Source organism: Callithrix jacchus, chromosome 20 (assembly GCF_049354715.1).
Source record: "Callithrix jacchus isolate 240 chromosome 20, calJac240_pri, whole genome shotgun sequence".
Lineage (NCBI taxonomy): Eukaryota > Metazoa > Chordata > Mammalia > Primates > Cebidae > Callithrix > Callithrix jacchus.
This window is the reverse complement of record NC_133521.1, coordinates 16,663,341-16,691,264: the sequence shown is the minus strand read 5'-3', so window position 1 is coordinate 16,691,264 and position 27,924 is coordinate 16,663,341. Positions and strand designations below refer to the sequence as shown.

At 41.7% G+C, this 27,924-nt stretch overlaps 1 protein-coding gene across 1 annotated transcript; it reads right to left on the bottom strand.

Annotated features, from left to right (window-relative positions):
• Window positions 1-347: 347 nt before the first annotated feature.
• Window positions 348-27,581, bottom strand: LOC103789454 (cyclin-Y-like protein 1B). The gene is made up of 10 exons (XM_035281970.3): window positions 26,815-27,581; window positions 25,439-25,498; window positions 23,021-23,055; window positions 17,591-17,691; window positions 14,580-14,615; window positions 12,498-12,549; window positions 11,785-11,904; window positions 7,634-7,800; window positions 2,921-3,083; window positions 348-1,423 (listed from the first exon to the last, which is right to left on the bottom strand). Exons 1-10 carry the CDS (start codon window positions 27,152-27,154, stop codon window positions 1,310-1,312), a joined length of 1,188 nt encoding a protein of 395 aa, XP_035137861.1. The 5' UTR covers window positions 27,155-27,581; the 3' UTR covers window positions 348-1,309.
• Window positions 27,582-27,924: the final 343 nt, after the last annotated feature.

The following is a 27,924-nucleotide window of genomic DNA, read 5'->3' as shown; positions in this document are numbered from 1 at the left end:
TTAATTTCAACGATCAATTCCAAATATTCTAGGAGTTTTTTTACATCAAATATAAGATACAATATCATTAATTATGGAAGAATGTAAGTAACTATATCTAACAAATGAAGATAAAAGAGAAAATATCATTATCACATCTAATAAAAGTTTTAATATTTAAAATAGATGAATTCGTGTATTCACCAAAGAGTAGACTCTACAACCACTGAAGGCTTTGCATGAAATGTTTTAACATGTTTCATCTAATATTTCGTCTTCAGACACAAAATATCAATACACAAAAATATTCAATTATGTATACAGGGCCACAGACTATGTTTGGAGGAGGAAATCACAAATCAACAGTGGGATATTCCAAACCGCTTTATTGTGAATGTAAATGCAAGAGGCCAGGCATGATGGCTCTCACCTGTAATCCCAGCACTTTGGGAGGCTGAGGCAGGCAGAATGAGGTCAAGAGATCAAGACTGTCCTGGCCACCGTGATGAAACCCTGTCTCTACTAAGAATATATAAATTAGCTGGGTTGGTGGTTCATGCCTGTAGTCCCAGCTACTTGGGAGGCTGAGGCAGGAGAGTCACTTGAACCCTGGAGGCAGAGGTTGCAGAGAGCTGAGATCCTGCCACTGTGCTCCAGCCTGGCAACACAGCAAGACTCTGTGTTTTGACATGACCATTATAGGCCTGGGGGAAGATAAACTGATTTCATCTCTCCCTTTATAACCATGATGTGGGTGCCTCATTTCACGTGCACAGATTCCCTCCAAAGACTAGATGAACAGGCCTGAGCCCCCAAGGTACTTGAAGTAATGACAGCCTTGTCCGCATGCCATTCTCTCTTTCCACACTTGTTTTGGGCCATCGTACATTCAGTGCCTCCGTGGACAGAGATCCAAACCAAATTCCAAAGTTGTTTGAATTCCAGCTCAGCTCAGACTGTCACCTGCTTGGGACTGTGGGTGACTGTGGACTCTGAACTGGGATGTGCTGTGTCCATGTGACACTCTTCCTCCCCAAGAGTTGTTCAAGAAGGTGGTGCCCTAGGAATGCCATCTGGACTCAGTGGAACAAGAAGGGCAGGTAGCACCTGGCACCCACTGTTCATGCCACCATCACCCAGCTTCACAGTGTGGTTATTTGAAGAAGTCTCCACTCTACAAAAATCCTAATCAACAACAACAATAAAATTTTTTTTAAAAAAGATAAAAAAAGAAAATCCTAATTTTTCTGGTCTTTTTCAGCAGGAGAAGTGATATTTTGTAGTCCCTATAGTTGACAAGTCCAGGACCTTATAATGCTAATTTCTCTCTTTAATATAAGATGGCATTAGTATGCCTAATGCCGATGAAATCCATGCTGACGGCCCTTGTCATAGCGGCGGCATCTTGATGCAGGTCTTTGTATTCACATGGCCGTGACATAGCCTAGGAAAGTCAATCAAAGAGAAAACAGGCACAATTTTTTAAAAGGCTCCAGCATTTTTTAAAAGGCATCACTGATGAGAAGCCACACATACAGATTCCTTTAGAGGGTTCCCTTGCAGCTGCTTTGGCTGAGGTTTACACTCGGCCAGGTTCTGAGGATGCAACTCCCTGCCCATTCACTAAGGACGTCTCCTTTAAAAGCTATGAAAAGACTGCCAGAGCCAAGAGGAACTTACTTTATAATTTTAAAATTGGGCTCATTGCTTGATGATACTGTCACATAAAAAATAAAATAGTGCTCCTAAGAGTATTGTGACAAGCTTGTGACAATATTATCTGTTACCTGTGCACTTGTTCCTTCTAACATAGTCAACATACACTTGTGCCAAACAATCAGCTTATTCAGCGGTTCAAATTCTACCCAATCCTTAGTAGTTACTACACACTCCAAGCAGATTTTAATGAGACAGGCACGTGCTGGGCTGTTTTGGAACACCCAAGAAGTCTACTAATTGAAGCTACTTTACTTGCACATTGTGGTAAATAAATGTATTGTTCCAAAGTACCACCAAAACACCAGAGACAGTACCAATTTTAAATGTGTCTATTTCAGTTGGAATTTTCCTGTATACTCACCAACAGTCATAAACCATAAATCTTACATTGTCCCATGAAGCCATTTTCACTAAAAACCCATGTCCTTCCTACACCTAGTACTTGAAATACAGTCTAAGCACAAGTCTCTCAGCCACTACTGCTTTGTCTGATAAACTCCTGGGACTGCACCGAGATATATAGAATAGACAAGGACACAAAATTGCAAATTGCTTAAGTAAAAGACAGTCAAGAGCGGGAAGTGCATTGTCTATTTAGATATAATTAGGAATACATCTGCATTTATTAATGAATGTTATGTGAACAAGTAGAGATTAAAAACAAAACCCAAAAGAACAGATTAAATTTAATTAAAAAGATTCTGAATTATGGTCAAAGCAGTGAGAATATCAACAATTTTTTAAAATACAGATCCTTGGCTGGGTGCAGTGGCTCATCCCTGCACTTTGAGAGGCCAAGGCGGGCAGATCACCTGAGGTCAGGAGTTCGAGACCAGCCTGACCAACATGGAGAAATCCTGTCTCTAATAAGGATACAAAATATCTGGGCATGGTGGTGCATGCACATAATCCCAGCTACTTGGGAGGCAAAGGTAGGGGAATCGCTTGGGCCCAGGATGCGGAGGTTGCAATGAGCTGAGATCGCACCATTGCACTCCAGCCTGGGCAACAAGAGCGAAACTCCTTCTCATAAAATAATAATAATAATAAGGATTCTTGTATAAAACATAAAAGACAAGAAATACGATGCCAAAGAAATAAGCACTTTAGTCTGTTAATTTTAAGGCTTTCATTTACCTAATCACTACTTAATATGATTTTGTCACAGATGTTGGCTTTTGTGGCCAATGGGAAACTGCACTAAGTGACTTCACAGCCTTACCTTCAATTTCTCTGCTTTATCTTTGTGAAGAAAACTAAATTGAAAATCCAGTTCATGGTCGTATGCCAAGGCACACAGGTCAAAGTAGTATTTTGCATAAACACTGGCAGACACATGAATATTAAACTCGAGTAGCTCCAAAAAACTCTTCTCCATCTTACTCCTGGGGGAGGAGAAACACAATAAAGCCAACACAGGTCAATTTTAGTCCAGTGGGTTATCTTTAAAAATATCATTCTGAGCTACTAAGATGCTCCAAATTCTGTTTTGAAACAAATAAAGGCTGACTGGTCGGGTCCTTACACTAATGTCCAAACAAGGCACAGCTGCTTGGGGTCTCTTCATCATCCCAGCACCCCAAATTTTGGATGAGGCCTCTTCTGCACTCCTGCTACTGACCTGGGGCTTATTTTTCACAGTTCCCTTAGGGCAGCTGCACAACTCAGACTCCACATGCACTCACAAACCCCGCAATCACGATCAGATGACAGGAATGATGGGTACCATTTAGTAGCTCTGAAGAAGCTCCAGGCGTGTTTACCAGGATGATAACAAGAAGGGACTTACTGAAGTAGAGAAGCACCAACAGGAAGATGGGGCACATCACCATGGCAACAAATGGACCCATGGAGACCCACCCTATTACCTCGGAGGAGGAAAAAGCTCTAAGGAGGATTCATCCCAAATAAATACATAAGCAAGATACATCCCATGGCAAAAAGAATCCCCCTCCCTCTGCTCCAGCACACAAGGCTAGGTCAAGGAGGCATAATGCAAGTTTCTGCTCACCTTAATATTATGAAGAGACTGGGGAAGAATAACATTTACAATTTGAAAGGCAGAAAAGTGAAGGAGAGACATTTTGGCTAGACTAAACTCATTTTATAATGTGATTTATAGTAGGGCCCTGGCCTTAACACATGCAGTGTTGCTCTTGGGTTGGGAATGCAACCCTGAAGAACTCAGTATCTGTCACCCCTGGGCAGAACAGAATATGGGGCTGTTGGATGCAATGGGAGAGGAAAGGACTGGGAGCCGTCCTCTGCCTCACGGTCATCCAGCTGCCCTCACCAAGGCTAAATTAATAGGTACACAGTTAGAGTCATTCTGGCTGCTTTCAGAGTAACCCCTGTAATAAGTTAATTGCTTAAAAATGATCAATATCTGAACAATACATTTGGTTTCTTGGTTTGAAAATTTTAACATTTTACCCACTGGCTAAGTAAGCAAATGCTTGAAAGTGGAGGACAGTTAGACTACGAGCCAAGATGTGGGGATCTCATTTGCTGAACTGAAAACCCAACTGAACCTACTTCCAAAATTAATTTCCTGTTCACATATCCATAAGTCTATAGAAATGTAAATCAAACAATATTTGAATAGACAGCTAATCAGGACCTGACTTACTACAGGAATTAATGGCACTTTATGAAATTAACATATCTATTAATAGAGGTTTAATCACTGAAGAGAAGAATTCTGTGTACAGACTATGCATCTTCTAGGATTTCTGGTTTTTGAAAAGGCTAGATGATTGAATAGCATACCCTTTATGACACAGCATTTCTGAATAGTGGCTACTCAGTTTTACTAGAAAGAAAATATATTCTAGGGACACACAGAGATGTTGGAAAGTTTTAAGAAAAATCGGATGGATAGCAGTTTTTATCTGTTAAACTGACACTCAAAATGGGATCACTGCAAACAGTCAACAGAAGGGGGGTGAGACACATGTCTATTAAATGCTTGGACGTAATGCCTTTCAGCTTCCCAAGATCATACACAGAAGCATCCTGTTCAGAGCATAGCTCCTGGTGTTTTTCCGTTCACACACAAACAGCTGTGTTTGGAGCCGGTCTTCTTGGGGCTGGCCTCTGCCTCCACTGCTCCTGGAGCTCACTTCTGTGGAAAGCTGCACATATCCCCACATGCTCTCTGATCTTGAAACTAGAAATCAGAGCCCCAGCCAGCTTAGCTGCAGGTTTTGAGAACAATTCAGCTGCCAAAATGGCAGAACTAAGTGTTCATGATTACAAATTTGAAACCACCTTTGCAAAAATTGTAACTGAGAAAATTATGACAGTGAAAGTGGGTTGATCTGACTTCATCTCACTTCTAACCTCCAAGCTGTCCTTGTCCATTCCTATGCGGAGGCCAAACTAACTTTGGAAGGAACTTAGTTTGTAGTTTAACTTTGAAACAAAGATGGTAACGACCCTTTCCCAAAACAAACCCCTTTCCCACCTGGGGACTGGATAGATGACCTTTCCAGAACTAATAAATTAGCCACAAGATTAGAAATTGTGGCTTAGGAGTCATGAGGCTGAAGGCTGCAAGAATCTGAACCTCCCCATATTGCTCCTGGGAATGACATCACTATTGTAAAACCTAAAATCAGTCCTTGAGATATTTTGCAGACCTTGTACTGGGATCAGGTGGCACCACCCTAACAAATAAACGTGGCTCTTCTGGTTTTGTGGCCCCCACCCAGGAGCCAACTCAATGCGGGAGGACAGCTTCAACTCCCTATGATTTCATCGCTGACCTGACCAATCAGTACTCCCCACTTTCTGACCTCATACCCACCAAATTATTCTTTTAAAAAACCATCCCAGGCCGGGCGCGGTGGCTCAAGCCTGTAATCCCAGCACTTTAGGAGGCCGAGGCGGGTGGATCACGAGCTCAAGAGATCGAGACCATCCCGGTCAACATGGTGAAACCCCGTCTCTACTAAAAATACAAAAAAATTAGCTGGGCATGGTGGCGCGTGCCTATAATCCCAGCTACTCAGGAGGCCGAGGCAGGAGAATTGCCTGAACCCAGGAGGCGGAGGTTGCGGTGAGCCGAGATGGCGCCATTGCACTCCAGCCTGGGTAACAAGAGCGAAACTCCGTCTCAAAAAAAAAAAAAAAAAAAAAAACCATCCCAGAGTTTTCAGAGACACTAATTTGAGTAATAGTAAAACTCTGGTCTCCCGTACAGCTGTCTCTGCATGAATTCAACTCTTTTTCTATTGCAATTATTCTGTATTGATAAATCAGCTCTGGCTAGGCAGCAGGCAAGGAGAAATCAGGCAGTCACAAATCTTGCTTCCTTTGAGGGACCAGTTTGCAAATGGATGACTGTGATTAAAGTCACTTTAGCATTTGCAACTTTCAAAATACTTCCATTTGTTTCAAATTCATTTGCTGTCACACTCTTTGCTAAAATGGCTACCACAAATATTGCATGATCACTTGCTTTATACTCTTAGCAAAGTGGTGGCAAAAAAATGGTTTTTTTTATTTGTTTCTGGACTGCACACCCAGGACTGGAGTGCAGTCACGTGATCACAGCTCACTACAGCCTAATCTTACCAGGCCCAGGCAATTCTCCCACGTCAGACTCCCAAGTAGCTGGGACTACTACAGGCCCCTGCCAACACACTTGACTAATTTTTTTAAAAAATTTTTGTATGGACAGGGTTCACTGTGTTACCCAGCAGGTCTGAACTCCTGTGCTCAAGCGATCCACACACCTCGGCCTCCTGAAGGGCTGGGATTACAGGCATAAGCCACTGAGCTCAGGCGCCAAGTAGTTATTTTTGAATGTAGATAGTACACATTGCAGCATATCTACAATATACACTATATCTTCATTTGTAGACAAACACTGAGGTGATTCTGAATAACAGTCCTATCTGGAGTCATGGGCAAAGATCACAAAACTAACTTGTGCCACTGCCTGGCATCATCTTTTCTGCTGCTGCTCAATGTAAACAAGAGCTGCTCCCTCGTCTTGCACCAGATGCAGCTGACACAGCTGTCCTCACTGTCCAGCGGGCACCCAGGGCGGCTCTGCTGGAAATGCCCCCCTGCTCACCCTGCCTGCCTGCTTCAGGTCCCTTCACTTCACAGCAGTCACAAGGCCAAACTGGAGGGGAACCCTGGGGAAGCTGTGTTTCAGTATCATGTTGGTGCATCCGGGAGGAACCCCATGACCCTGCAAGGCTCCCCCCACTCTCATAAACAACTACTGGCCCCCAGCCTGCTTCTGTGAATGTCTGAGTACCCAGGGAGCCTGTGAGTGTGGTGGGCATGGGGTGATGCCCCAGAAATGCTTCTCACACTGTGGGAGGTGAACGCAGAAGCTTCTAACCGATTTCCAAACACATGCAATGTTCCCAATAGGGAGGAGCCAGGGCACAGAACATCATACCTCAAGGTTCCTATAAAAACAGATCTTCAGATTAAAGGGGGAGACAGGGACCAGCAAAAGCAAATACACAATGGGTGACTTAGGTTAAAGCTGTAACTTCTGCATAGTCCAGAGACCTTAAGACCTTAATAGTGGCCAATTATTTCGAAGACTAGATGTTTGCCCCTTAAAAGGGGACTGAAACTGGCAGGCGGCTTCTAAAAAGCTATAAAGATATTTACTGTACTGTGTCATTCTGACAGCACACTTGTAAGAGGTTTGCCAAAAAAAAATCAGAAAAACATTTTCCAGTTTATCAGCCAGTTGTTACAACAATAACACATCAAGACTTACCCATTAATGCTGGAAAATACAAACTGTTATACTAAGGCTGGATAGATTGAAGTCTGTGGTCTTATGCCTGTTTCCTTTATCTGCACAATGAAACCTATAAAGATATTTCTTGCAGTGATAACTTGGAGAGCAAATGAGGCATGGAAAATGATGACAAAGTTTGCCAAAACCTTAGAAACTCACATGGTCTCAACTGCAACATCCTTGGGATTCTGGCTGTCATCCACACTCCACAGACCACGATCTCTCCAAACCTTGGAGGCCAGATGCCCGGCTCCGTGGACAATTTGTTTCCAATTCGCAGGACAAAGATCGATGTCAGCATTAGTTAAAAGGCGTTCAATGTACACCTGCAAAATAGAGCACTTGTCTTTGATTTCAGTTCCGTTTCAGTGTGGTGATAACATTTAAGAAAGACTTCTGGTTTTGGCCAGAAAGTAAGTGCCTTTTATTCTTACATTCTGCAGAGACTTTGCTCAAAGTGAGAGGCCATGTCACAGTCATCGTCAGATACCTTTGCAGCATACTCTGCCCACAGAAATTTCCATGCCAATTTCATTCACAGGGATGTGAGCATGAAGAAAGGCACCTTCGGCACCTTCACACTCATGAAAGGCAGCACAAACACAGGCCTCAGGCAGATTCAGGTTGTTCAGGAAACACTACTGTGCCATCTGCATGCAGCGTCACACCTGGTTGGCAGGTAGATAGGAATTTTACAGGTGTGCCATGCTCGAATGTGTAGCACCCAAGTCATACTGAGAACCCTGCTGTCTTCTCCTTTTCACAACAACTAACCCACTCTTGGGACACAGGTTTAGTGCCTCCCAGTGCCTGCCGGGCAGACGCATGACAAAGGCAGATCTCTGTTGCTGAGAAACAGTCCCTGTATTCAGTGCCTTGATGAGGAATGCATGTGAATGAATGGAGGGTCCTTCTCACAGCCCCTATTTTCCATGTCTCCACAATCACTTCATGAAAACTTATTTCTTGTCCTACAGTATCTGCATTCAGTCAATTCTGAGGGTTTGAAGGCAGAGAGAGCTGCCAGCCTCTGTATCCTTGGGGTAACTCTAAATCTGTCAAGCAGTTTGTGAGATAATCTCAGAAAGTATTTCAGAAAGTATTCTCTATTTATCCAATCTCTATCCTATAAAGAACTGGGTGAGGGACCAGCTGAGTGGAGGTTACAGAGATAAGCTGTGAGGTGTTGCTACCTCAGAGGGTGCTCTGTAGAAGAGTATGACTCTATGCTACTTGAAGTCTTTGTATCAAGGTGAAAAGAAAACAGTTCATTTTAAGAGAGTTCATTTATTGTCTGAACATTATCAGATTGGCGGCTCAGATCTGGCAATGTTCTCCAAAGTCAACTGTGTTTTCCAAATCACATGGCCCTTGAACATAACATGTTCTTATAAGAGATGCTGCTCCCTTTCTCCAAAACTCTGCACTGTCGGGTATCCAAGGAAGAACCCTCCCTCCCAGGGTTCAACTCCACAGGACTCATAAGAGAGCACTGAAACAGCACTGGCGAGCCCTCAACTTCCTGTCATCTTTACTTGTAAGCCAGTGACCTGCTGACACTCATCACTACCACTTGCCCTCCTGGGCCAGTGAGATAGTTCCTCTTTTAACATTGACTCTTCTATCAGCATGATGGATCCTATCCCACTTTTGCAGAACACTGTTCCCCAAATCACCTCTTCTTGAAGACCTTCTCCCTCTCTGCCAGAGATTTTCCCAAATACAAATGTGTTGCCTGTTCCCATCCTGCTCCCCACAGCTCCTCCAGGACATCCTCTCATTTGCTCACAGTGTCATGCCCTGGTTTCGGCTCCTCACCTCCCATCTCTCCTTATCCACCCCCCACCCCCATCACTCACCTGAGACTCCTCTTGCCAAGGTCCCTGGAGCCTTCACACCCACAAACCAGAGCCCTTCACCCCAAGGCTCCACTCCCCAACCTGGCCCTAATCTTGTCCAGGAAATTGCCATTGGTCTAGTTCCTGGGGATTAATACTTACATGTGAGTTACCCTCCTCCAATCCGTGTGCAATCCCTCTATGGCTACCTTCACTGGTAGGCTGCCTGCTTCAGATTCTGGGCCACCATGTGTCATGGCTCACCTATAACAGCCTAGTTGCTTCTTAGTCCTCTTCTCTGCCCCAACCCTCCTCCCGACTATGGTCTACTCTCCCCAAAACAGTTGGGATAACCTCTAAATTAAGAACACTGCACTCCCCTGCTCAAGATCTACCATTAGTCCCCGCTTCAAACTGGAATAAAACCTTAACTTCGTCCCCTGGTCTGCAAGCCAAAGGGCTCTGTGAGCTATGGCACTGCCTGTGCAACCTCATCTTTTCCATTCTTTCCTTCATTTCTCTCACAGGCGGGCTCTCTGCTGTCTGTTCCTTGAACACACATGAAATGTGTTCCTGTCTCAGTGTTGGCACTCATCCCACAGCCTGTAATGCCAGCACTCCTTATCATTCTCGCTTTATAGTCAGGTCACTGCTCAGATGTGACCTCTCTAGAGAGGCTCTTCCTGATCATTCTATCAGAAACAGCGAGCCCCTCCCGTCACTCTCTCTGTATCCTGCTTTATCATTTTGCTATTTGCCATTACCTAAAAAAAGAAATGCTTTCCTCATTAAAACAAATGTCTCATAAAGACAAGGACTGTGCTCGACCCGTCCTCTTCTCTGCCCCAGCACTTAGAAGAGTGGCACAGGGTTGGCATCCCAGGGGTGTTTATGGAATGGGCACCTTCTTGGCAGCATGTAGCACTGTGACCACAGCCTTTCCTATTGTGAACACTTTGTTCTTATTTTTTTCTGCTCTTCCTCCTCCGACTCTGGCACTTTACTGGGGGGTTGTCCCTCACATGCTGGTAGTCTTTACAGAGCCATCTTTTGTCCATCTTCTCTTTTTTTCATTTTCCTGAGTAGCTCCGACTATAGGTGTGTCCCACCATGTCCGGCTTGCCCACTTTCATTCTAAACACCTTCTCTGCGTTTGAGCAGCTACTCTTTTTTTCTTTTTTCTTTTTTTTCCAGAGTTTTGCTGTTGTTGTGCAGGCTGGAGGGCAGTGGTGCAATCTTGGCTCACTGCAACCTCTGCCTCCCAGGTTCCAAAGATTCTCCTGCCTCAGCCTCCCAAGTAGCTGGGATTACAGGTGTCCACCACCATGCCCAGGTAATTTTTTGTATTTTTTAGAAGAGACAGGGTTTCACCATGTTGGCCAGGCTGATCTCTAACTCCCGACCTCAGGTGATCCACCTGACTTGGTCTCCCAAAGAGCTGGGATTACAGGCATGAGCCATCATGCCTCGCCTTGAGTTGCTACTCTTATTCTTCATTCCTTACCTCTAGCTCAGATTCATGCTCCAGTCCCATAGATCCAAATGATGACTACACTGCTCAGATTCATGCTCCAGTTCCGTAGATTCAAATAATGACTGCACACGTCATTCTGCTATCTCACAGGCACACCAAATTTAGCCTGTATACAGTGAACTCCCCCTTCTTCCAATCCAGCTTTCCCTCCTGCATCAGCTCTCTCTCTCTCCATCTGGAAGTACCACTCCTGCTTCCCTCCAGCATGTGCTGAGCATTCCCAATGGCTGCAGCTCCATGAAATGGCCTGCATCTGATCCAGTGCTCACAGAGAGGTTTCTATGCAGGTGTCCAGCAGAAGTCTTCACCCCTAAGTTCTAGCCGGATGCTAAAGGAGAGGGTACTGCTCTAAGTATCCTTTCTCCCCAGGCCGTGTGGTTGACATTCCTCTACAGGTTAGTGTGAGGAGGGGCCAAACAATCCCAACCATCTGAACAGGACTTTATATTCAGAATGAGTCTCACCACAGGAATTCTGTGAGACCCATGTAGAGGTAAGGACACAGCTATGGCTTGTCAGGCTAACTAGCAAAGCCCATGTCCAAGTCTTACTGGTTCCACATTCCTGGGCAATTTCCTGAGCAGGCACAAGAGGTCACCAGGAACAACAAAGCCTTCAGAGCAGCAGCTTCAGGTCAGAACTGTGGGGAAATACAGCCTGGAACTCAGCTTAGACCTACATGGGAATCTGTTGAGGGAGAAACCAGAAGTCTCTCCTGCTGCTTTTAGTAGCAATTATTCTCTGATAAGAAAAGCAATGGCATCATTTTAAAACACAACGATGATTAAACTCTAATATGTGTATTTACTTTGCTTGCATAGGCTTCTCTTAAAAGATCTGATGATAGCTTTAGGAACTGACTTTTATTTAGAAACATGGCCATACGCTGTGTAGGAGACCAGTTATTAAAGATGCTTTATAGATAAGAAATAGCTTACCAATGCTACGATTGCACGTGGAGCTGTTAGTTTTGTGACTAGAAAAAGAGTACAGAAATATCTGAAAATGCAGTGGTGTGTGGGATCATCCTCAAAGGATTTCCCTGGAATCTTTTCTTGCTGAAAGAAGAAAAAAGGCAATATAAATATTCATTCAAGAAAACTTCTTAAGTACTCTTAAGATGGGAATGTTCAAATTTGTGCCCACATGTCCCTTACAATAATTTTGCTGGGATAAAATGTCTTTTAGTTCTAAAAATATAAACAGTAGGATCTTAAAATATTTTTGGTTTTCTGTAAACATAGGTGCTAAGGTGGCCCTGTGGCTATCACATACCTGAAGAAGGAAGTTTTTAAGTTTTTATAGCATTTAAACAAATTTAAATTTAAATTGTTTTCTTATTCTATTCACAGAGTTTGTGCATATTTGTTAGGACTACTTACAAATATTTATATTGTTTGCTGCTATAAAAAATTATCTTTTAAAATGACACATTTTGTTATTTGGATGGTATGTTTATTCCCCTTGGCGCACAAATTAAACAAAGCTATAAGTCAGCTCTTACTCCAGTGTGTCCAATTTACAACACTCCTTACATAAGATGATTAGACACAACTTAGCGAAGACCTAATGGTGGGTGATTTTGACTTCATCAAGAAATAAACACGACTCTATAAGACATAAACAGAACCTCAGAGAAAGTGACACTTACTGAAAGTGGATGTATTGGCTCATCAAAAATAGCCAGAGATCTATTTGCATATCTGTAAAAGAAGAATGTGAATTTAAGAAATTAATTCAGGAACTGTTAATATCTTAGTAAAGTATCTGCTGGGAGTAGGGCATGGAGGGTGGAGGGAGATACTTCTTGTTTGCTTTGGTAAAATTTGTTCACCAAAACGGTTGTTGCCAATTTTTCTCCTGGATCCTGGCCTTCAGAGGGTTTCTTGACCTCTTTTTCATCAGCACATCACATTCTGAACTGGGAAGTCTTTTCTACATTGATGAGCCAGCCTTGCCTTTAAATACTGACCCCCGCTAACAGGCAGTGGGAATAAGCTGTATCTATTTTTACTCCTCTAACCTCATGGCGGAACACAAGAACATTTTAGAAAGCAGTAGTTGTTGGCAATAAAAATTTTAGAACTTTTTAGAATCAATTAAGATTTCCCAAATCTTTATTATACTTTATGTTTGCTGAAGTAGTTTGAGTTACAGACTTAATTGCCTTTTTATTTTAAAAGAGGCCAGTCTTTAATGAACTTTAAAAACTAACACATTATGTGATCATTAAGGAAACCAGTGGTTCTCCCAACGTGGTTTGTGGACCCCTGAGGTTCCCTAGGAGACCCATGATGTCAAAACTGATTGTTGTTGTTGTTGTTGTTGTTATAGGATTTTGCTCTTTCACCCAGGATGGAGCACAGTGGTACAAACCTGACTCACTGCAGGCTTGACTCCATGGGCTCAAGCAATCCTCCTGCCTCAGCCTCCCAAGAGGCTGGGACAAAATGTCCACACCACCATGCCCAGCTGATCTTTTTTTTTTTTTGATAGATGGGGTCTTGCCACATTGCCCAGGCTGGTCTCAAACACCTGATTCAAAGTAATTCTCCCATTTTGGCCTCCCAAAGTGCTGGGATTACAGGTGTCAACCACCATGTATGGCCCAAACTGTTCTCACAAGAATACTAATTCAACCTGAGAAGCTGATTGAAAATAAAACACACAATTTATTACTTTTTTAAAGTATTAAGACATTGACTGCTTTCTCCCTGTTCAACACTTGTAATGACTGTTTAAAAGCAAAAGTGGGTAAAACTGATGGTTTCTCAGTATGAATAAGGGCAGTGGTACCAAATTATACCAGTATTCATTCCACTCTTCACTGCCCCTTGCAGTTTTTATTAAAGTAGCCTGTTTCACTGAAGAATGTCCTTGATGAAATAGTAAAAATTAATGTTGTTATTAAACTTTGACCTCTCTTTTTAGTATTCTAAGTAGAAAGTTCACATAAAGCGCTTCTGCATACTGAAGTATGGTCATGTTAAAGAAAAGCAGTTGTGATTTAATTGTGAGCTGAGCAAGCCAATTTTTCACAGAACACCATTTTTATCTGAAAGTATAACTGACTATTATCCATAAAATTTTTCAGGGAAAATAACAAGTATTTGTCTATAATAAAGCTAAAACTTTCAAGGTAAAAATCAGGACTTTGAAAACTCATACCTACTACTGTGAGCTTGACAGCATCTCCATATCTGAAGACATTTTTATAATGGTGGTGATACTAATGAAAGTGAGTTTTTGACACTATAAATAAACCAAGTAGCCAAGACATAACATTGTAAAAGCCAGTAAGGGGAAAGATCCATTTATTGTACAAGAAAGATCAGTGACTATTAGTGAACGAATTCATTGATATGTACAATCCCGCTATAACCATTTTAATCAGTTAGCACTTCTGGAGTTTTGGTGGGGTTAAAGAATACCCACAGTTACCTGAAAGCTTCAAAAATATGCCTTTTTTCTACTATATATTTGCGTGAGGCTAGGGCCTCTTTTAACTGCTTCTTTACAAATAAATTGCAAACAAAGACATAAAGAAATACACTTTGGAACCCTTAATAATTTAAAAGAGTCTTATGGACCAAATAACCCACAAATGATTCACTGTAACCCTGTAAAATAAGCACTCTACAGCTTATAATGTCTAGAGTTATGACCTGACAGCATGTTTCGTATGACACAAAGTGATGAGCTGGAATAACAAGACAGGTTTCAAAGAGCTCACCTGTGCTTTATGTTGTAATATATTGCCAAAGTCACACTGTGGAGGGAAAAAAAAAAATTGTAAGAACTGATGTTATCATTTGTTAGGCCTGAAGATATATTTCTAAAGTGGGGGAGGGAACCCTCTCAGTGGCCCTGAAATCCTCTCTTCCAAACAGTACCATATGAGCACTTTCCTTTTGTTTTAGTCCTCTGGCTTTACAGCAAAAATAGGAGAACCAAAATGCTAGGCAATGTGCTGTTAGAAGACTTGTGTCTGCAGATGGTTATTATGTGTAAATAATGACATATTTTCCCTGTCATTTGCTCTTCTGCCCATAGAACCTTTCATTCTGTGCAAGTTGCTTATATCTATGTGTACATATGCTCACATTTAGGCCAGACAGTAGTGTTTTCCTTTTAAGTTGCTGGCCCCGCATGTTGGCTGATTTAGTTCACCATCACCTACTCACCCATTTGTCATTGTTTCCCTAAAAGCAGAGAATGAATGTGCTTTATACCAAATAAAGTAATTTAAAATCACCTATGCATGATTAGCAGAAAATTTATTAGTAAACATTATAATGCATCCAAAAATCGATGACACTTGTAGCGCTCGTAAAATAAGCAGTACTAAACACAGAGCGTAACACCACATCACACAACATTAATGGCAGGTACTTCCTCATTAGTTTAAACAAAGTATGAATGAACAAATACAACTCTTCGGATGGATGTTACTGTGTTCCAGTCATCCACAGATGTTGTGTGTCAGGAAACTGGGGCTTCTCTTTGATAAGTTCTGGCCTTCCATTCACCCTCAACATTTAAAATGAGGCTCAGAATAATTGAGAAGGCAAATTGGAGTTGTAAAAAGTAGGCCTTACAACATTATTAGCATCTAAGATAGATATTTCTATAGTGCTTCCAACAGTTTCATCTCCACATTTTAAGATCACAGAATTGGAAGTTACATGCTGAAAGGGACCACGGAACCTCACGTGACACTCCATGCACCACCCATTTTACAATTAAGAGAACCAAGGCTTAAAACTGATTTGCCCAAGGTCCCCGATCAGTGCTACTGTGAACTGCAGGTGTTCACAAAACACTATGGTATGGTATAAATTGAAGCATAAGCACACATAGATAGAAATGACTCGCACAGATGAAAGTCTTTATGGGTAAAAAGAAGAGCAAATGACAGGGAAAACATGTAATTTTTATATTAGAACCATCACTTTTTCACACAAAGGCAGCAGCAGCCTCCACATTCGCTGCACACTGGATCACCTGGAGAGCTTTAAACAGGGCCTCAGTGTCAGCTGGAGACTTTCTGATTTAATTGGCGTTGGGAATGCTTTAGGCATCAGGGTTGTTGGTAAAGTTCTCCAGGTGATTCCAATGTGCAGCAAAGTTTGGGAATGACTGAATAGGGCTAAGATCAGAATCATCTGGGATGCTTTTACCCATATAATGATGTCTCACATACTTCCCCATTTTCCTAAAAGGCTTGTGAGTGCCCAGAAATGGAGGGAAGGTGGAGCTGGGAAAATGCATGTGTTTGCAGACAATATATTTTGAAGAAACAGTGTAAGTGATTCTAACATGGCTCACTTCTTCCATTGAGAACAATGCTCTATTATCTATGAAATACATTTTTCAAAATCTTTCCCAAAAGCCAATTTGCTATATTAACTTGCTCAGTAAACCTTTATTTCATCAAAAGCAAATATACCAAATAATCCCTTCTAAAACTGGAGAGTACATTAAAACCTACTGTGCTTCAAAAATAGACTTCTAGCCCAGGCATGGTAGCTTATGCCTGTAATCACCACATTTTGGGAGGCCGACTTGGGTGTATTGCTTGAGCCCAGGAGTTTGAATCCAGCCTGGCCAACACAGCAAAGCCCCTTCTCCAAAAAACAAAATATATATATTTCAATTTTTTTAAAAACCTTGTAAAATTTAGGCTACGCTGGAAGAAAAAGAAGGACTTTTACTTGTTTGAACAAGGGTAAGCTTAAAAACTACTTTTGAATTGCATACTGAACATTAGAATCTTTTGAAATCAGAAGCAGCCAGGGACTCTAGCTGAAAAAGGGTGGCTTTTTACTTAGGACTGAATACAAACACTGAGTGATGACACCACAGAGGTCAAAGTGCAGGGCTTTAGACGCAGGTGGAGCCCAGTTCTTGCTGAAACACAATTGGATCTCAATTATTGTTACACACGAGAGAGGAAAGTCACATTATTATGAGTATAAACTGCCATTTTTGATTAAAGTAGAAGTTACTGACAAATCAGCTTAAAAACTAGTACATTAGAGACAAAATTAAGCTTGTAACTTAGTCATGTTTATAGACCAGGAAATCAAGTTAGGGATAAGGAGATTAACATTCTGAGGTACCACCTGCCAAACTGTTTTCTGAAAATCAACACTCATAATGAAAGGAGATGTTAATAATGTTTCCTGGACATCTCCATTGGAGCTGGCCTTTTAAACCAACTTGAACCCATCTTTCAAGGGTGTTTTGAAAGGACATCTCTGATTGTGGCCTATGAAGTGCTGGTGCACGATGGGAAAATTTAAATGCAGATACACTATGGTGCTGCTGGAGGACAAGCTGTTCCTTCTTCCAAGAGTAGTTTCCAAAGTAGTGCCCATCGTCTTAGGCCTATGGCCCATAAAGAACTAATAATTTTTCCTAGAAACATCCGATAAAAAGCACCTCTCCTGTCCATTAGGTTCAATACTGTCATAACATAAATGCATCAAATAAATAGCCATGCTATTTCTGGGATTGCTTATTTGCTAACTGGCTTTCCCTTTTACCACGCAGTGTCTAAGATTAAAAAAGAAACAGAAAATTCATACTTAGGTCCTGAAAAATCCATATATCATTGACCACAACTTCTTCAACTGCTTGCTGAAAGGGGCAATCAAATGGCTGAAATAACAGCAGATGGCCGGGATGCTTTTAGCATATGGCGGTCTGTCACTCAGCCCTTGGAAGCCTCGTTGTGCTCACCTTTCTAATATGTGGCTGAGATCAGGCTCACTGACTGTGCTGTTATCTAGCAATATGGTGGAACACGAGCTGTATTTTCTATCAAGATGCCACGGAGGTATCTGAAGAAGAAGGAAGATAGAGAAAAATATCACAGTAGGCTGAACTTACAAAAGTGTGGGTTTTTCCCTTTGTCAAAATGTTGAACAATAAAGCATTAAGGTATTTTTTATACCCCATGACCTGCCTGAGTGTGGTCTCATGTGCAGCTCTATGGGAAACTCATTGGAGGCTCTTAACTTTCACAGATGATGTTTGAGAAATGGGTTACAAAATGCTGCCCTGGATATGACACCGATCATCAAACCTGGTAAGCCTCTATTATAAATTCCCTTTATAAATAAGGGGAAACATTTAAAATGGGATTTCAGGTTTTTTTCTTATGCAGTAAAAAGCACTGAGATTTTCTATTTCCGTTATTCATTAACTGCAACAAACTGTCATACATTAAACAATATTGACACAAGAGCATTTGAATGCAGTAAATGAAGACCTAATACTACATTTACTAAGTTACTAATCCTAAGCGTGTGCATTAAAGAGAGAGTGTGATGGAACCAGTGTGTTAGAGTCAGAGGCTGTGTGTGCCAGAGCTGCTCAGTCACCAAACAAGTGAGGGGCCATAGGTCTCCCTGGGCCTGTTTCCTTGTGGGAGGATGGAAAAAGTACTGCTTTAGGACTCTCTCACATCCAAAAATCAGACGATGAAAACAACTTTGGGAATTTAACTTTCACTTCATGTTTCCATAAGACTGCTATGACACTACTCAAATGAGAACTTCTGAGAATACTCTGCATTCATTTCAAAAGTTAATTGATTTCATTCTTTAAGTTATTTGATGCACATTATGGCACATTCCTGCCTCACTCGTGCTGCTGTCTGTCTGGAATATTTATTCCTTTCCCCCTTGTCCCAGCAAGCTTGACCTCATCCACCTTCTGGGATCCCTTTGCCTGCAGCCACACCACAAAACATTTCTGGTTTTGTGACTCAACAGTCTAATTCACCATGTGTTACATGATACAACTGCCTGCAGAGCATCCCCTCATGAGAAAGTGAGCCTCTCCAGGGGACGGAGGACCCCTTCTCTCCTACCTGCAGCTGCTGAGCACAGAATGTGAGAGAAATTAAGGAGTTCAATAAGAGCTTGACAAATATTTAAATCAGTTACAATTTGGAAAGTAAATCTTCCTGCAGATACAAATCAGTGAAAATTCATCCACAGTGCTATCAGAGATATGACAGTGAGCCCTGTAGAAAATAAACTATCTCTAAAACACTTTCAAAGTATCTATTCATTTGTTGAAAGTGCAATAGTCAATACGGAAGCTGCCTCAACTATGTTAAGTAAATGTTCCTCCTTGCCAGGTGAGGTGGTTTATTCCTGTAATCCCAGCACTTTGGGAGGCCGAGGTGAGTGGATCATACGGTCAGGAGTTCAAGACCAGCCTGGACAAGATGATGAAACCCCATCTCTACTAAAAATACAAAAATTAGCCAGTCGTGGTGTTGGGTGGCTGTAATCCCAGCTATTCAGGAGGCTAAGGCAGAGAATTGCTTGAATCCCGGAGGCAGAGGTTGCAGTGAGCTGAGACTGTGCCACTGCACTCCAGCCTGGGTGACAGAGCAGGACTCCATCTCAAATTTTAAAAAAAGAAAGAGAGAGAGAGAGAAAGTGCTCATCCTTAAAAATAATCCCAGTAGCCAAATGCCAGTCACCAAATCGTTGAAAAGATCAACAGCATTATTTAAAACCACAAAATACCCATTATGTTAACTGGAAAAAAAACTAACTCGGATGAGCCTTCCTTCCTCCTCTTAATATGCTTGTTTGCATCATGTTATCACACTCTTCCATCAGGGTCCCTCACAAACACATTAAAGACAGAACAGGTTTGGATCTACTACTAATGAGCTAGTATGAAACAAAAGGCAGGGTAGGGAGAAGATCTAGCGGTTGTTTATAAAACTACACTGCATTTAAACATTGCCAGTAGCCAATAATCAGAAATATCCATAGAGTCCAACAGCATTTTGCTGCTTCAGATGGTTTTTACTGCAAATTCACTTATTTCTTAACCAAAATCCAAGATGTTTTTGAACAATATTACTATTTGAAGGACCAAATTACCCTTTAAGATAGAAATGTTTTAACTCTAGCTAAAAACTCTTAATGTTTCTTAAGCTATTCTGTTACAGTTTACATTAACAGTGTATGTGTGTCAACGTATATACTTTTATTGTCTCAAAAACAAATATGGCATAAAAAATAAAAATGGACTCATTCAGACACTTTCATTCAAAGGGAAAGAAGGTATCCCTTAAGGTCACTACTATTAGGGATAATGCAGCGTAATATTTTAACATAACAAAAGTCAACTCTGAGGAAAATTCCATATATGAGAATAAAAATAACAGGAAAAATGCACCAAAATACAGACTAGTTGGTATAGCTTTAGGTGATATCTGTCCCCATTTTTTTTTATTTAAAATTTCCTCTCACTCACTGTGACCTCCACCTCCAAGTTCAAGCAAGTCTCCTGGCTCAGCCTCCCATGAAGCTGGGACTACAGGAGTGTGCCACCATGCCTAGCTAGTTTTTGTATTTTTAGTAGAGCCGAGGTTTCACCATGTTGGCCAAGCTGGTCTCGAACTCCTGGCCTCAAGAGATCCACCTGCCTCAGCCTCCCAAAGTGGGATTACAGGCATGAGCCACCACACCCGGCCTTCAAGATCACTTTTTTCTCCCCACTTTTTTATAAGACATGTTTTAGACGTTTTTAAAATAATTAATGACTTTTAGCTAACTTGAAAGTTTCCAATACTTTGTGTGCTAACAAAATCATCTCCATCTATGTTGCACAGCAATGGGACCACATGGCAGGTATGGAGTTTGAATAGAATTATTACATAAGGCCTGAGTGGAAAAGTGTAATATGCTTATTATAGGTATAACTAGAAAATTGTCTGAATTAATGTCATAATTATGTTCAATTTAAACTTAGATTTACACTTACATATAGGTTCTAAATTTGGGTTAAATATGATGAATTGACCACAAAATATGATGGATTGACCACAAATTTATTTTCTCTTCCTTCTGGAATCTCATGAGAATTAGTCATAAAATAAACACAATACACAGGACCAGGAGACAGGATTGACAGCAGATTCTGAGTCAATGTTGCAGGGTGACAAGCAGATAGAGGAGTGGTAACTGACATGAAAGCACAACCCTGGTGCCCACAGGGAGTGACCTGAACAGAAACAAGCAATCCTGTGTATTTTGAAGGACCCAACACAGTCTCCAAAATCAGAGCACATGGTACCAGGGAAGGTAGGGTGAAACATACAACAGAGCCAACAAGGTCAGTAGTAAATCTGTGGTTAGAACCTCAGGTCCACCTGTCCTCCCATCTTATAAGGAATGTGGATGTGTATTCTCTGGATATATTATACCTGAAGGTTTCTGAGCTCAGACCTACCAGGACTGAAACCTGGGAAATGGGAGTAAATGGCACACACAAAGTGAAACTCCACCTTGCTTCCCAACCCTACTTCTGGAAAGCCAGCAGCCATGCTTACACTGCCCAGGCAGAAAATTGGGAGGCCCTTCTTGGAAGAAAACTGAACCATGGCAAAGAAAATACCCTCATTCCCTCATATATACACTGATGTCCCTCAAAGGAAACGCTGCCTCGACATCCAAAATCCTACAGTGAGACCCCTCAGTGAAAACAAGGTCCTTCTTTCAATGAGAGAAAGCCAAAGACCACCACACATTTGAGCAAAGCCTCCAATGGGAGATCAAAACAACAGGAAAAAGGAATTCCTGGGACCAGTAAAAATTCAGGAGCAAAACTTTTTTACGAATCTTAAATCACCCTTAAGGAGATTTTTTAAAATTCAATAGAAAAGTTAGCATGGACAGTCAAAGAATCTCTAAGAACAGAACAAAAGATAAACTGGAAAATCGGAGGTAAAGAAGTTACAGATCAATGCAGAAATACTGGTCTAAGAGGTCCAACATCTGAATCATTAGACTAAAATAATAATAATAAAACAGAGCACACAGAAAAATTCTCTAAATTTTATTTTAGACTTAATGGTCACAATAAAATAAAAGGTCCCTACCAAGCTTTGTGTTACAATTTCAGAATCTCAGGGATAGAGAAGGTCCGAAACCTTGACAGATGGAAACGTTGATTACATATGACGTATCACACAATGGCAATACTTTCAAAAACAGTATAATAAAAATGCAATAGAAAAATGTCTTCAAGCCATGACATTTAGTTTTCACTCTAGAATTTTATACTCTATATCAAATGAGGGATTTTAAGAAAGCCCAGATCTCTAAACATGTGTGTACATGAGCCTTTCCTCAGAAACTGCACTCCAGCATTACTGGGGAGTAACACAAAGCAGAGCGCAATTCACAGTCTAGGACTCAGGGACCCAACATTAGTCGCCCCAGATTTCAGAGAGAGCTCCCAGGCCAACAGGTGCAGGGCAGCCCAGGAAATCACAGTTCATCCTGAGGATGATAATGAAAGGCCAAGGAAACTTGCTTCAAGAAAAAAACATGGAATGTATATTTTTTTAGAAGATAAAACACATTTTTGATAGGCATGTGACAAATGTTACAACTCTTGGGGAAGAATAGTTGTTAGAGAGCCAAAGGAATATAGTCAGAAAATCAATCACACACACACACACACACACACACACACACATGAAGGATGTGAAAACAAAGAGACCAGCGGAGGCTAATGGTCATATTTGGCTTTATGAGCCATCATGGGCTAGGAAAGGGGAGGTTATCTGGGAGAAGTGCAGAAGTGTTCAGGTTTCAGAAATATTTAAGAGAAAGAATGAAGGATGTATAAGGAGGAGGCACACTCAGAACATTATATGATCAGCAGTGAATAATATGTGCATAGTCATAATCATGTAAATATCAATTCATGATTTAATTAAAAGTGTGTTACAGGTGGAAGAAACGGGGAGGGAAATAAGGGTGCAGTGGAGTGAGGATGCTGCGCTTTCAGCTGCTATGACGGAGTCAGCAGAAAGTGTTGAAGAAAATGGACTTGACTATTTTCAATTTGATTTGATTTTAAAAGATTAAATATTTAAGGCAGATCTTTATATCACAACCAAATTATTTAAATTTAACTTAAATGTCAAACAGCCTTAAAAATGGGCACAGTAAGTTAAAGACTTTCCGGCATAAATCTGACACTTAGGAAAACAGAAAAGAGTTAGAAAATTCACCAAGAAAGGATCATGCTAACAGCACTGGGTCCCTGTTACATTTCTAAGGAATTATGACAGATAGACTTTTAATTTAAACAATTAATTTCTTAACTTTTCAAAAGCTTACTTACAGAATATAGGCGAGAGCTTCTCCTCTTTCCTTGCACTAAAAATAAAAATATAACTAATCAATTCTGGTATAACAAAATACCACAGAATAAAATTAGATGCTAATCATCTGATCATCACTATATAAAACAAGATAAATCTGATTATCACTATATTAAAAATCAATTTTTAAAACATTTTTAATTTAAACAAAATTTAACATTTAAATAATCTGGCATGATGAATCTCATAATGTAAAATTTAAAAACACAGTTTTACTTTTTGACCTAACACATATTCTATTATGTTCAAATGAAAGAATCTCCATGTACATAAGGAAAGGCAAAACAAATTAGGCAAAGTGTGTGCCCTCCAAATCTCATGTTGAAATGTAATCCCCAGTGTTGGAGGTGGGGAAGTCTTTGGATCACGGAGGCAGATCCCTCATGAATGCCTTAGTGCCATCCCCTTGGTGATGAGTGAGTTCCTGCTCTGAGTTCATGCATGATCTTCTTGGGGTTTTGTTGTTACTGTTGTTGTTCTGAGACGGGGTCTCACTCTGATGCTCAGGCTGGAGTACAGTGGTGTGATTATGGTTCACCGCAGCCTTGACCTCCTGGCCTCAAGTGATCCTCCCACCTTCCCCTCTAAAGTAGCTGGGGCTGCAAGCATGCACCACATCTGGCTAATTTTTAAATTTTTCATAGAGACAGGGTCTCACTATGTTGGCCCAAGGTGGTCTCAAACTCCAGGCTCAAGTGATCTGCCCATCTCAACACCCCAAAGTGCTGGGATTGCAAGTGTGAGCCACTGCACCTGGCCTGATCTGCTTATTTAAAAGCCTGCAGCAACTCCCACTCGCTCTTGCTCCTCCTCTCACCATGTGAAAGATGACTTCTTCACCTTCCACCACGATCATTAGCTTCTTGAGGCCCTTGCCAGAAGCCCATGTTAGCACCACACCTCCTGTACAGCCTGTAGAAATGTGAGCCAATAAAGCCTCTTTTCTTTATAAATTATCCTGTCTCAAGTATTCCTTCATAAAAATGCCAAAATGTGGGACAGATGAGAAATTTAGCTAATAAAAACGTTTACCTATTGTATTTCTGAACCCCTATGCAGCAGTGTTTTGTTTTCTGATTCTACATTTACACATAGCTTACTTTCATTACCAGGATCTAATAGCTGACAGCTCTAAGAACCAGTTTCTGGCCAGGGATGCACTAGATTCTCGAGATGCATTAGAATAACTGGAAGCATCCCAAATGACTTCTCAGTCATCTATTCCTACATTACTGAAAAATAAATGGGTCTTTACTCAACTGAAAGGTAGCCTATCTTAAACTTAAATATCAAAATGAGTGTGCCAACCTAACTGCACGGGGTATCCTCAGCACACACAATCATTTTGTTCTAACAAAGGTCCAAAGAATAAAAGCTCCCAAGAGGGTCTTGGGCCACACTTTCTTCCCTATAATGCCTCCTCCTTTGAAGTTGAACTGGTCTCATTGACACACATTTCTCACCACTGAAGTGACAGGGGCAGGGGATCGGTTTTCTTCTATTTCCATTCACTATGTGTGAGAAGCCCATGGCTCTTGGAAGAAACTGAGAAATAGAACAATCCTAACCAGAAATTACTAGCTCAAGTCAGACAAAGTCCACACAAATATGAAAATGCAGGTGAACAACCCCTTTTTTATGGTGCTGCATTACTTCAGATGTTATTCTAGAACCCCCAGTTCTTGTATTCTTGTTGTTAAAATTAACTGAAAAACATGGTGTATGGCTTTTTTGAAAATAAATTAAGACAACAGAATGTTATGTAACATAAGCAACAGTATAGAAAAATCCTACACTTCAAATTCTCATCCTAAAACAGGCAGGATATGGAAACTTTACACTAGTTTCACACACTAAAGCTAATACAGAAAACAGCACAGGGCATGTTACATTTCTATTACATTCCAATGAAAAAGTTCTAGCATCGACTTGGATGTGACAGTGGTCAGAGCACTGTGAACAAGGAGCCAAAATCACAGATCCAATCTAGAACAATGGATTCTTTTGATTTGCTCAAGTGAAATCCAAGCTGTGACCTAAATCCTATCAGTCATTATTAAAACATACTCTTTAGAGCAAGGGGAAAATGGCAAAGACGTATGAAGAAAAAGGTATAAATCTGTGACTACTACACTAAATCATGTGGCCAATTAATCATGTTGGTAAAAATGTCACCAAATGTGTAAACACAAAGTCTATATGTTTCCATGCACAGTGACAACTAAAGGGAATTATATCACATATGAAAATAAGACAAGGAAATCTATGAGAAGTTGAACATTTTTAACTAATATCTGAGTTTCTCTAAATACTTTCTGTAATACACAAGACAGAAAAGTTTTAGGTTTTCCTTGAAGGCAGAAACAATATTGTCTCACCACTCATTTGATACTTTCTCAGGAAGAGTGTGCTTGCCCTTGGATGGTAAGAAGCAGTATCTGTAGAGGAAGAAGAGGAAACAATGTCATAAGTGAGGTGAGTAAAAAAGATTCTTTTTAAAGCTACATAACCATTTGAATCACTTTTAACAGTCTTGAGAAAAGATTTTAGTAATAAATGTCAAGAAAATAAAGGCACCAATGTCCCAATTCTACTGGAGAATGCAAAAATCACAGAATCTCTCCATGCATGTGGAAGAAAACCAGGCTGGGGCTGGGACTTCTTTTTCAAACTTGCACCTAAATAAACAGATGCAATTTTTAGATGAATCACATATATGCCCTCCTCCCTCTACTTATCAAATATAACCACCTTCCTCTAGGCTGCTCTTACCAGCACCTTTCAGGGAAACTCTCAAGCAGTAAGAGATGTTGCCATCAATTACTGTGGTCAGACACCTGCTCAATATTTCAAATGTCTTAAAACAAAGAGCTGTTTGGGGCAAAAACAATTTTTTAAGCAATCAAAGTCTCACTCTGTTGCCCAGGCTGGAGTGGTGCAATGGTGAGATGGAACCAGCAGAACTCACTGAAGGCGCAAACTCCTGGGCTCAAGAGATTCTCTTGCAGCTGGGACTGTGGGTGCAAGCCACATATCTGGCTAATTTTTAACCATTTTTTTGTAGAGACAGGGTCAAATGAGACATACTTGTAAATGTGTTATAAATCCCCACAAATGATATGAAGAGTCTATTTTGGGCCGTCATCCAACACTACCCATCTGCTACCTGGTGTGTGAAAGCACTCAGAGGCTTACTTTACACCACCGAACAAGGAAAAGCTTTCACAAGTACTGGCATGCTTTGTGTATAAAGGCACAATTCATTCACATACTTTGTTCATTCTTTCACCATTTTGGAATATTCTGAGAGAACAATACCTTTCAGCTACAAAGTCACATTCATCATGAAGCTTAATTATTCTAACGTTTAAATAAATTAAGAGGCCAACCAAAGTAAACAGAAGAGCTGTAAGACACTTCCTCTACAGCAATGAAATCTGTAGCGTACATTTTCTATCGGGAAAACTTAGCTTTCGGCCAGCCTGGGGTTGAGAAAGGGGCCAGAACTGGGCATTGGGGTAGGGAGGAGGAAAGAAACCTCCAGATGCAGCAGGGAAAAAGAATAAAGGGTGGGGGCAGGCACGAGGCAGGGCCAGTCCTCCCACCTGGTGCATGGGCCTGGGAAAGCTGGCTAGGGGCAGGAGGGAGGAGCCCGAGGTTGTGGATGCCTCTGGGGTGGGGGGAGGGGTGAGAACTGGTATCAGTGTCAGCCAGAGTCGTGCCTAAGGGCAAACAGTATCATTCATCGCCTTACCTTTGGGCATCACCTGGTCGCTGATGTGCTGCAGGTCATGGCCGTTGCCGGCTCCCAAATCCCACCGGGCAGGCTCCAAGGCAGTAGGGTCTGGCGCTTCCACCACCTCCCCCTCATTGATGTTATTGCTGCAGATCGGTTCTGCCCAGTGCACCTTGCGCTGGCTCTGCTTGGGTCTGCCATTGGGGAGCACCAAGATCCCTCTGCCTGGCCTCTGCTCCTCTCTGCCTTGGTCTGCACTTACGCTTGACACTGCCTCATAGATGTCATCACAGCTGCCAGACACCACCCCACACAGCCAGCTCGGGCCCCAAATGAGTCTGGCACTGGTGTTGGACATGTTCCTTCTGTCTTAGCCCGCACCTTTGCTTGCCATTGCCTCATTGATGTCAGAGATGAAGGACAGATCCTCAGACAGCCTACGCAGACCTCGCCTGTGGCTGACTTTGGGGCACAAACAACTCAGCGTGTTCCCCATGGGGCACCTTGGCTCCTCTCCTGCAACTTGGACCTTCCCTTGCCTCCCAGTCTGCAGAGTTCAGCACTTCACCTCTTTCAAACACAGGCACCTGGCAGGGCCAGCCCCTGGCGATGGGGCTGCACCCCACTAACAGCTCACTTTCTGCCTCCGCTGCCTCCCCTGAGATGACTGGTCTGAAGCGAACCTGCTTGATTTAAAATGGGTCTAGATACAACAAGCCTGAGAGCTGAGATCGCGGAGTAGACAGCGCAGAGGGAGCACCTCCTTCCACTGTTTTCTAACAACTGAAGGAGGTTGCCCTACCAACCACCAGAGTTCCAACCTGGCGCCCAGGTTCCAACCAGAGGAACCAATCAGAGTCTCCTCCGCGAGGCGCCCCACCCACACTGTGATGCGGAAGCCCAGGCACTGGCTCACCAGGCCCCACTCTGTAGGCAGCCCCGCCCACACCTTTCATTTATTGCTGGCTGCTGGGAGCTTTCAGGTTTCTCCACTGTGATGATGTTCCTAGAGATCATCACCTTACAATGAATTATACCAGAATTACTGTAACCACATCTGCTTCATGCCTTATCTGGTATCCAAAGAACTTCCTTTCCCCTGTGGCCTCCAAGTTCTTACAAACTAAA